This window comes from Mustela nivalis (genome assembly GCF_964662115.1).
Source record: "Mustela nivalis genome assembly, contig: HAP1_SCAFFOLD_2877, whole genome shotgun sequence".
In the NCBI taxonomy this organism is placed as follows: domain Eukaryota; kingdom Metazoa; phylum Chordata; class Mammalia; order Carnivora; family Mustelidae; genus Mustela; species Mustela nivalis.
In genome coordinates, this window is record NW_028133788.1 from 1 (window position 1) to 11,506 (window position 11,506).

The window sequence follows — 11,506 nt, forward strand, 5'->3', positions numbered from 1 at the left end:
GGTAATTAACTTGAGGTGTCTTGCTACAGGTTCTATTTTTTTACACATATATCGTGTGCTTTTCAGATTCCTGTCAAGAGATCAAGGTGAAATTAATGGTTAACGGGGGACATTGCTGGTATCCACATGAGCGATGTTGTTTATCTTCACCACATGAGACCAACTGACATTCACATACCTAGTTAAGTGATAATGAAGGACTACACTTGTTCTACTATGTGATTTAGTTCAGCTTTTCAGGTAAGTAATGATAGTGGTTTTGTCAATTCTAGAAGTCATGTTATCCTACTGTTTAATATTTTTGAGAAAATTTCTTTTTATTTTTATTAATTTTAATTTATTTTTAACCAGGAGACACTTGTGGGTCTGCACATAATGACGATGGAATTGTACAACTGCTGATTGTACAACTGCACAACAGTAACCAGGGTCCCTCTGCAGGTGAGCAGGGAAGAGATGATGGTGTTTCTGACAATGGCATAGACTTTGGAGCACTGCAGGAATCCAGGTGGAGTTAGATGTCGGGTTCTGCAGCGATGGTAATGAGGAAGGCTACACGCAGGCACCTGGCAGCAAAGGTGTCCCGGTAGATACCTTTTCTACAAGTGTTTGTCATGGTAAAGTGAAGTCATGGTAAATATCCTAATGATCAGTAATAAGACTTTGCTTGTGTCTTGGTAAGTAATGACGTGGGCCTCTGGCACCCCAAATGCAGTCTGGTCTTCAGTTATGTAGGGAAGGATGGACAGTGTGCCTAACTTTTCTGTTTTTATGCAGGGATTCAGTGAAGAAATGCTGTTGTCCCAAGGATAGCCCTAATGTGGTTTTGTTTTTTGTTTTTTTTTTAAAGATTATATTTATTTATTTGACAGAGAGAGATCACAAGTAGGCAAAGAGGCAGGCAGAGAGAGAGAGAGGGAAGCAGACTCCCCGCTGAGCAGAGAGCCCGATGCGGGACTCGATCCCAGGACCCTGAGATCATGACCTGAGCCGAAGGCAGCGGCTTAACCCACTGAGCCACCCAGGTGCCCCAGCCCTAATGTTTTTGAGAGTTCACCTATCACGTGTGCTTAACCTGAGCGATGACCAAAGGACATGAAGGTGTGCACTAAGTCATCCTCCTGTTCCACACCGTGCTTTTGACCAGGAGACTTCTACAGGTGCTTGAAGATGGTCCATCTCTAACACTGATGTTGATGTTGAAGTTCTGAAAGAACTGGGTAGTGTTGGTGATTCACTTAATGATGTGACTATAACATGATTGGCTGGAACCTTTTTTTGTTTCGTTTTTGATTCAAGTTGAACAAACTGTCATTTAGCCCCTAAACACTTGTTTTTGAAAGGTTCCAGTTGTGCGTTGGACCTCGATAGTAAGCAGGTATGTAAGTACAGATCATTTGATCTTCACCTATCTAGGGAAATGAGGATGGGGTCTCTCAACACAGTGTTACCATGTTTTTTGCAGGCATCCTGTTAAGGCCTTTGCCTCTAGTGTATGGGTAGGAGAAGTCGTGTCAGTCCCTCATTAGAGACATTCTCAATCTTAGGATCTACAAAATGAATGTTTCTGAGACACATTCACCTAGTTTTTGTCATCATATAGTTAAGAAATTAACTTGTCCCTAGTAATACTAGTAAGAGTGAGATTTGTCTATTCTTCATTAAATAACACATATTAATACTAATGAAAGATGGTTATGCAGATTTTCATGTAACTTATTATATCGTCCTTTACGGTGTTACTGACAAAGGGGTTGTTGCAGGCACCCTTCCAAGAGAGGAAGGTGTCTCCTCTTACGGTTTGACCTTGGCGTTCTGCAAGCAAGTATCCAGGTACTGTGGATGGATCCCAAAATGATACAAGTGACAAGGGACTTTGAAGGTGTGGAAGTGAAATAAGACATTTATTACGGTATGTTTTTCAAGTTCACATCAACACATTAATGGTAAACCTATCAATGGTAGTTAACATTGGACATTGTTGTACGGAGGTGGGTGATGCTTGGACATACAGATATTTAATATCTGTGTTTAATAGTCAGATATTAATTGATATTAAATCATATTTAATAATCAGATGTTTACATAGGTGATGTGTTTCTCACGTTTCTTATTATCATGACTCTTTTGCACGTAGTCAGGTAAGAAATCATAGAAACCTTATAAATTCTAACGACCATATTATCCTACTGTTTTACATGTTAGAGAAAATTATGTTTGACCATGTGATTGTTGAGCAATTTACAGATATCCACATAATTACGACTGAGCTGTGAGTTACAGGAATAACCTTGGTATTTTTCAGGAGAGCAGTCAAGAGATGATGACGTCTCTAACAATGGCACCGATCTTAGGGTACTTCAAGGTTCCAGGGAGAGCTGATGAGTTCTGCGGTTATGGCAGTGAACAAGGTTTTTTTGGGGGTCCAGCTGTAGAAAGTGTGACTGTAGATGTATTTGCCACAAAGTGTTTTCCAGGTTCCTGTCAAGAGATCACAGTGAACCTCCTAATGATCATTAAAGGGACATTGCTTGAATCAGGTAAGCGCTGCTCTGTGCCCCAAGCTCCCTACAGATCACCTGATCTTCAGATCTTAGAGTCAGTGGGGTTCTTAACATTTGTGTTACCATGGTGGGTTTGTTTTTTTTTCTTTTGTGATTACTCAGTTATGTTTTCCCAACATCATAAGTCTTGCCCAACATAACCAATAAGTCTTTATTATTTTAGAGTTTAGATATACTGTATATTTAACCCTAGTAGCAACTGAGGGATAGGTGGGTGTCCCAGTAACTTACTCCTCTGTTCCACACCATGGTACTTACAATGAGATTTCTCTAGGTAGTCAGGAGAGAGACGACGGTTTCTCTAACTCTGGTGTTTACCTTTAACCTCTGCGAGGATCCCAGGAGTCTTGGTGGTTCCTGCAGCAATGGAGGTGATCAAGATTATTTGCAGGATTTTTTTTTTAATTTTTGTATATAAAACATGTTTTGTCCTTCAACACACTTGTCCATCATGTCCTCAGGTTCCAGCAGTCATGAGATCACAGTGAACCTGACAATGGTCCTTAACAGGACCTTACCGGTAACCAAGTAAGTGAAAAAGTGGGTCTTAGCTCAATACAACCATCTGATCTTCAGATATCTGAGTGATTGAGTGTGGTTTCCAAGACACCATGTCACCTAGTGGTTTCGCAATTGTCCCCGTGAAGGCCTTTCCTAGTACACAGGTATGAGAACATGCGGCATTACCGCCTTAGAGAGCTGTTTGATTTTCATATGTGAATGTGGCTTTCAACACTATGGTAACTGTGATTTTGACATCTTTGCAGCTCAGAAATTGACCCAACTAGTGCTAGTAAGTATGAGACTTTACTGGTTTCTTGTTCCGAGATTGTATGTTTCCTACAGCCCGGGGGGGTGGAAGGCAGAGACCTGCTCATTCCTCATACTTTCCCTCACCACGTGACTGCCCGGGGCAGTTTTGCAGGTAGCCCTTCAGGAGAGGAAGGTATCTCTCGTTAGGATAAAACGTCAGTGTCCTGCAGGTATCCAGGTAACACTGATGAACTGCAGATGATACAGTTGACTGAGGAATTTGCTGGTGTCCCACTAGAATGAGCCGTGGACCAAGCACATTTTCCACTATTTTTTCCCAGGTTCATGTGAAGACCTCACTATGAGCCTGTCGCTGGTAGTTAATGTCGTGCTCATGTCAGATGCTGGAGTACGTGATGACGTGGGTCTACACCATGGCACAGGTCACATGATCTTCATACACAGAGGTGAGTGATTACAGTGGCTCTAACACCTGGGTTAGCATACATTTTTGCAGATATCCCTCTCGGGCCTTGACAGTACACCGTATATGCGTGCTGTAGTATGAACTCATTATAGACGTCCTTGCTCCAGACTCCTACTTCCCCCATTTGGGGCAAGTACAAGTTCCATTAATTGGACCCTCCTAGTACTAGCCAAGTAGGAGTTTTTATTGTTCTCTTGTACGGTGATAAAGTGTATTTCTCACTCACAGTGGCAGACAAATGGTAAACATCCAGGTTCTTTATTATATTGTTGTAACTGCATTATTACTGTGGGATATTTGCAGGTGTGCCTCCAAGAGAGGAAGGTAAACCTTACTGGAGTTTAACCTCAGTGTTCTGGGAGTGTCCAGGTAATGTTCATGGGTTCCCAAATGGTACAGGTGACAAGGGGATTTGCAAGTGCACAGGGAGAAGAACGAGATGTGTACCAAACACATAAACCACAACACGTTTTCCAGCACATGTGGAGAGATCCCCTGAGCCTAGCCATAGCCATGACTGGGGCTGGGGGACATTGCTCGTATCGAGGTAAGTGATACACTAGACTGAAACCACAAATGTTTAGGTAAGTTGGTAACGTGTGCTGACACTTCTTATTATCATGATTTTGTTGCAGGGATTCAGGTAAGAAATGAAAACCCTTACCAATTCTAGAGACTATACATTTTTACTCTTTACATTTTAGATAAAATTTATGTTTAATACCATATATGTTAAGAGATCATAGCTATGTAGGTATTTGTCATGGTTTTCCCTGCCACAGTACTACCCATATGATTTTTTACAGGTGTGCAGTCAAGAAATGATGGTTTTCTGACATTGGTGTTGACCTGGGAGTACTGTAAGTATCCAGAGTTGGTATGTGTCATAATGATGAAGTGACCCAGGTTATTTGCAGGTGTCCTGGTAGAAAAAGTTGTGTCCTTAAACATGTTTTATAACATTTTTTTCAGATTCCTGTCAAGAGATCATAGTGAACCTAATACGGGTCATTAATGGGGGCAGGGATGTTGCTGGTATGCAGGTAAGGGAAGCTGTGGGCCTACACCACGGGAAAGGCCATCCAATCTCCAGAGAATTTGGTAAGTATTGGCAGTGGCCCGAACATTGATACCATGATTTCTTCAGGGGCATTCAGGTAAGAAATGGTATAGATCCCTTGCCCATATAGAAACCATGTATTTTCATTTTCTATGTTTTAAAGACAATTTTTGTTTATCTCTGAGTGTTAGAGTAGTATCATAGCTAGGCAATTAAGATGGTGTTTCCTACCACAGTAGTGACCATGGGAATTTTGTCAGTGTCCTGTTAGGAAATGTTGTCTCACCTGACTGTGATCTTGACCTTGGAGTATACAAAGATTCTGGTATAGTTAATGTTTTTCAATGATGAAAATGATAAAGACTTTTAGGAGAATTCCTGGTAGAACAAGTTGTATTCTTTTATACATATATCATGTGTTTTTCAGGTTCATGTGCTAAGCTCATGATGAACCTAATGGTTATTAACAGGTGACAGTTCTGGTATCCAGGTAAGAGATGGTACACACCTTCATCACATCACAGACCAGCCAGTCGTCACATACTGACATAAGTGATGTTCATTCTTGTTTGACCATGGGCTTTTATTTTTCTTTTTGCTAGGTTTTCAGGTAAGAAATGATCATGTTTGACCAGTTGTAGAAACCGTGTTATCCTACTGCTTTATATTTTAGAAAAAAAAGTTGTTTAACCATGTGAGTATTGAGCAGTTTGCAAATATCTATGTAATTACTGCTAGTAGTGTGGTTTTGGTTTATTTTTGTTGTTTTTGTGTGTGTGTGTGTGTGTTTGCTTTCTCACAGGTGAACATTCAAGAGGTGATGGCATTTCTGACAGTGAGGTAGGCCTGTCTGTGATTCTAGGTAGATTTAATGAGTCATGGGATGCCTGGATGGTTGAGTCATTTAAGCGTCTACTTTTGCCTTCAGGTCATGATCCCAGGGTCCTGGGATCGAGCCCCACATCGGCTCCTTGCTCAATGGGGAGCCTGCTTCTCCTTCTGCCTGCCACTCCCTCTGCTTGTGCTCGTGCACGTGCTCTCTCTCTGACAAATAAATAAAATCTTAAAAAAAAAAAAATTCAGAGAGTCCTGCAGTGACGCTGGTGACAAGGTTATTATCAGGGTCCAGGTAATAAAGGTGTGTCATAGCACATCTACCGAAATGTGTTCTTCAGGTTACTGGTAAGATACCATGGTGATCCTCATAATGATCGTTAAAGGGATTTTGTTTGAATCCAGGTAAGTGATGATGATAGCCTTTTCCATGCTCTAGACCATCTAATATTTGGATAGCTGAGTAAGTATGGATGGTATTCCTAACCTTGTATTGCTGGGTTTTTTTGCAGGTATTCAGGTAAGAAATGCTATTGTCAATCGATGCTAGTAAGCATTAGCCCTTATTGTAAAGTTTAGATATAATGTTTGTATAACATCAGTGATAATCAGAGATTACATAAGTGTCCAGGTAAGTTAGCATTTTGCTCATATCCTCATTCTTGAGCTGGCTTCTTACAGTTATCTTGTCAAGACAGTGTTGTGTCTCTAACTGGGGGGTTGACCTTGTACTTCCGCAAGTTTCTAGGTAGATTTGATAGACCTCATGAATTTGATGGGATTTTTCAGATGTTCAGATAATACATGTATTCCTAACGCAGTTTTTACCATGAAATTTTATAGAAATACACTCAAAAGATGATGGAAGGCCTTCAAGAAAATATACCAGGAAAATCCCAGATTAAATACTATGGTCGTGATGAGCACCGGGTGATGTATGAAATTGTTGAATTGCCATATTGTATACCTGAAACTAGTATAACACTGTATGTTTACTGGAATTAAAATTTTAAAATATTATAAGGATTCAAAAACAATCCTAGGGAAAAATGACCTACTCAAGTCATATAATAATATTTTTAGTTTCTAATAGTTGCCTGTGGAAAAAAAGTCTTGCTCGAAATTCATAAAATGAGAAAAATGTACTCGATGTGAATGAATAAATTGAACTTGTGCTAGTAAGGAAATAAAATGAAATGAATGAATACTATTGTTATTTGAACCATCATCTCTTGATTTGTGTTTTTGCAGGTACCCACTCAGGAGGAGAAAAGTGTCTTTATTCAAGGTCTTCTCGCTGGATTTTTGCAGGTATCTGGATACATTTTACGGTTCCTTTTAGGTGTGCAGTGCTCATTCGATTTTCAGGTGTCCAGCTTTGGGCACTATCATTAAACACTGTTCTCCAGTTAAGAGATTGTTGAGAACCTCTGTGTGGTATTGAAGGCAAAATTTTGTTTGCACTAAGTACAAGATAATGGTGTTTATACCAGAGTTAGAGCTCATGAGACTTTGCACATATCCAGGTAGACTGTGTTGGTTTTCTGAAGCCAACCTAGTGACCATGTTTATTTGCAAGTATTTGTAAGTTGTAGGCAGTGATCAGGGAAATTTTGCAGATATCCTGTCACACTATGATGGTATCTGTAACTAAGGTGTTTTTCTTGGAAATTTGTAGATGTCCAGGTAAGAGTTGTTGGTGTCCCTAATCAGGAGAATAACTGTGGGATTTTGCAGTTACCTAAACAAGGGATGACGTGTCCCTACCACAATCTTGATCCTGCACCTTGCTAGATACTCAGATCGGAGATGGTATTTGTCTGAATATATTTGTGACCGAGGGGCTTTTACCCATACGCAGGCAGATGATGACTATGTCTGTAACTATAGGGCTGACTTTGGAGTTTTACATGTATCTAGGTAAGAGCTAATCTATCCCTTACCCTGCTAGTGGCCTTGGAATATTTTAGTCTAGACAAAGAGTGGTGTGTCCTTAACCATATTCATTACCCTGAGATTCTGCAGGTATCCAGGTAAGATGTCATATATCTACAACATAATATTTCTCTTCAGGTGTTTTAGATATTCTGAGAAGAGATGATGGTGTCCCTAACAACACTAATGACCGTAGTAGGATTCTGCACATATCCAGTGAAGAGACGATGGCATCTCTATCAACATTGTTGCCTATGGAAATGAAAGAAATAGAATGTTTCTTTTTGATTACCTATATAATTTGTTAAAAGAATTTTAATGTTCAATGACTATTAAATATTATTCATGATCATATTTTCTTATATCCATTTAATTTATCCCTAATGACATTTGCACCAGGAATCTTGTGCCCACATTTATGAAATGTGTTAATATCCTGGAGCCATCAATAACGACAGACTTCATATGAAATGTGGTTATTTCTAAAGAAAACTGGCCTAAAAACCCAATTCTTAATTAAAGGGTTGGGGGAACCAAGGAAGAAGAATACGGGTGTACATACTATGGGCAAAAAACATCTGTACTCTCCCCCTCCTGATATGATTAGGCAGTAGATAATATGTTAGGAAAATACATGAAACATGATAGAGATTAATGGGGAACTTGAATATCTCTTATCTAAATATTCAATTATTAATTTATTTAGCTTCTATCTTTGACACATAGGAAATGAGAGCTGGATAAGAATTTAATGATCAGGGGCGCCTGGGTGGCTCAGTGGGTTAAAGCCTCTGCCTTCGGCTCAGGTCATGATCCCAGGGTCCTGGGATCGAGCCCCACATCGGGCTCTCTGCTCAGCAGGAAGCCTGCTTCCTCCTCTCTCTCTGCCTGCCTCTCTGCCTACTTGTGATCTCTGTCTGTCAAATAAATAAAATCTTAAAAAAAAAAAGAATTTAATGATCATTTAGCCCAACGCCACCATGAGTGAGAGAGCCCTGAGTACAGAGAGGTTCATCAAGGTCACACAGCTGTCTAGTTGTGATGTGCCCTTTCCAGTATCCTGTTTTCTCAATTTGAAAACCCGAGATCAATTAAAAATCAGTAGGGCATGGGGTGCCTGGATGGCTCAGTGGGTTAAGCCTCTGCCTTCGGCTCAGGTCATGATCCCAGGGTCCTGGGATCAAGCCCCGCATCGGGCTCTCTGCTCAGCGGGGAGCCTGCTTCCCCCTCTCTCTCTGCCTGCCTCTCTGCCTACTTGTGATCTTTGTCTGTCAGATAAATAAAAATCTTAAAAAAAAAAAATCAGTAATGCAAGTGCTTGTTCAAATCAATATAGCTCAGGAAATGCACTTCCAATTGGCCAGATTATTCAACATACACTTAGATTTTTTTGTTCATATATTCAGTATAAAACTCTCTTTGGCCCCGGGTCTCTGTCCCAAATCCCTAGCCACAAATGCCTCCTATGAAGGGAAGCAACCAAGTCTGAATTTCAGGTCAGCCAAGTGCGATCCCCGTGAACTTCTGTCCTCTGATATCCTCGTTCTGGGGCCCATTTACAGCCACTGTTCTCTGCATTTCAACACCATCGGACATAATGTCAGAGCAAGGCCCAGTAGGTATAATTCCATAGGAAAAGAGAAGTAAAGGGTTTAATCTGCAACAGTAGATGATGAAAGTGATGGAGAAAGAAAATTAAATGAGGATGAACAAACTTGACAAGATGCCTTCACCCCGGGCCATGTCTATAGCAGGCACTCAGTATTTTTTTAAGTAAATGAATGCTTCTGGAGAGTCTGGATGATTGTGGATCAGCCCATCCAACCAACACTTTTTCTTCTAGTTCCTGAAGGCAAGAATGTGAGTGTGACTGAGGTTCTGCCATCCAATGCAGTGGTCCACTTAACGGTGACTGGAAGTAAGCAAGCAGGTAGACGGGCAAGGAGTGGACCGCCATTTTACTGGCCTGGATTGCGGCGGGCCCCCGTGGTTCAGGACAGATGTGTTTCAGGAGCTTGGAATTCATAAAACAGGTAAAGCCAAAAAAAGCTGGAGATCCAGCTCAGGATCCAATGTGCTGTTTAAGGAAACATTCTTCTGTCTTCCCATTTTTTTTTTTCTTTTAGTTTGAAAATTTTACAGACCGTATTGTCACAGATAAGAGGTTGAAGAAGGAAAAACTCAACCATTATACCGCCATTAAAACACATACAGAACCAAGGAAAATTATGTGTTTATCAGTCAACATCCATATTAGTACATCTAACATAGTTACCATACGGTTGATATAATTTGGGGAAGATTTCTTTCTCTTAAAATTGTAAATATATATGCACATATTTTAGTATCTAGAAAATTACAAAAATGACCAGGCAAAATTAAGCATGTAAATCCATGCACATAGAAGTCCTTCAGTCAACACCAGTGGTAGGGGCACTGTGAATCACTGTGATCAACAGTGAAGAAGCCAGACAACATCCATGCCCTAAGGAAGATTCTATTTCCTGGTATGTGACAATTCCAGTGATTCATACATCTGGAGGCCCTGTTAGTTCAGCATTTCGTTGTCCCAGCATAATTATTAATAGCTCTTACGCTCAAGGGTGGCTCAGTTTGGACAATACATTAAATGGACACCCTGGATATAATAATATACAAGTGAACACGAACTTTAATCAGAGTAGTAGGTGCTAGAAAAACAAGGTAAGGTGATACTATTTGGGGAACGGGTCTTTTTGAGTGGTCAGGGCAGTCCTCTCTGAAGAGAGCTAAAAAGAAAGAACCAGTTGGGAAGATGGGAGGGGTGTGGGCCTCCAGGAGTAGCAAATGCCAGCAGACATGTGGAGCGGACGGAAAGAGGCAATGTGGATGGGGGGCTGTGCGTGAGAGGGGGAGCAGCCCAAGGGTGTGCACGGGCTAGACTGTGCAAGGCCTTGTACAGCGTGGGGAGGGGCTTGGCTTGTATTTGAAATGCAGTGGGTGCTCTTTGGAAGAAAACAAAGTGACCCGATTTGTGTGTCTTTGCCCAATTTATGCAATTCCACAGGACCGCAAACTGGTATCTGGTGAAGGACTCTCCAATTTACAGTCCATTGGCTCCCACTTATTACCGGCACCGGAATGAAAGGTCGATGGTCGGACTGCACGGAATGTGTCCGCAACTCTCTCCCCGCAAAGTATTAAAGGATAAAATACATCCAAGTGTTTACTTTTAGCACGTGAGAACAGAATTGTAAACAAATACCAATTTTTACAAGTTTATTCAAGTACCCCTCTCATCATGCATGCCATCTGTTAAGGATCTCACAGTTTGAAAGTAGTCGGACATGTCTCCAGCCCCCAGGGAGTGGCCACCTAGGACACACTTACTCCTGTGGTTGGAACTGGTTTGGACAGGGAGGGAGGGGCAAGATGCCACAATCTGGTAGAGGTCCTTGTTAGGTGTTCCAGCAGCTTCCACATTCCTCCTGAGGCATTTTAGCATGATCCAGCTCAGAGGCGTATCTCCATCCTGCTGTGCTCAGTGTCCCAAGGCCCAGTACCTGGCCACACAGATGGCAGATGGCATGCAACACGAGTGCGCCAGGCTGCAGAAGCTGAAGCAGGGGCCAGGTTCTAGGTCATTCTGCCACCCAAACCAGGTTAACTCGGAGGAAGGGATACATCTTCAGCTTTGCTTTGCCTTTGGGTTCCATGAATCCCAAGCCCCTGAGATACTTGGAATCTCTGCCACCGTCCATGGCAGTAAAACGGATGCCCACTCCCTGCCTTTCCACCTCTGACTGGGAAGAGGGCCATGCCTTGAGGGGATGTCACCAAGACTTCCTGAGCCTTGTGGCCCCGTGTTTGGGACATCCCTGGGTCCCTTATAGC

General features: G+C 41.6%; 1 protein-coding gene across 5 annotated transcripts; it reads left to right on the top strand.

Moving 5' to 3' along the window:
• The first annotated feature begins 1,038 nt into the window (after nucleotides 1-1,038).
• On the top strand, nucleotides 1,039-7,987 carry LOC309858608 (uncharacterized protein). Of its 5 annotated transcripts, none has more exons than XM_082751320.1 (9): nucleotides 1,039-1,912; nucleotides 2,306-2,540; nucleotides 2,843-2,935; nucleotides 3,026-3,092; nucleotides 3,659-4,664; nucleotides 4,777-6,446; nucleotides 6,542-6,633; nucleotides 6,950-7,009; nucleotides 7,772-7,987. In XM_082751320.1, the coding sequence occupies exons 2-5, from the start codon at nucleotides 2,321-2,323 to the stop codon at nucleotides 3,666-3,668; spliced, it is 390 nt and encodes a 129-aa protein (XP_082607446.1). In that variant the 5' UTR covers nucleotides 1,039-1,912; nucleotides 2,306-2,320; the 3' UTR covers nucleotides 3,669-4,664; nucleotides 4,777-6,446; nucleotides 6,542-6,633; nucleotides 6,950-7,009; nucleotides 7,772-7,987. The 5 variants fall into 5 exon arrangements, with proteins under 5 accessions (XP_082607446.1, XP_082607447.1, XP_082607445.1 ...); XM_082751321.1 differs by having other exon boundaries at nucleotides 4,777-5,354; nucleotides 5,467-6,633; XM_082751319.1 differs by having other exon boundaries at nucleotides 4,777-4,961; nucleotides 5,292-6,633.
• The last annotated feature ends 3,519 nt before the right edge of the window (nucleotides 7,988-11,506 follow it).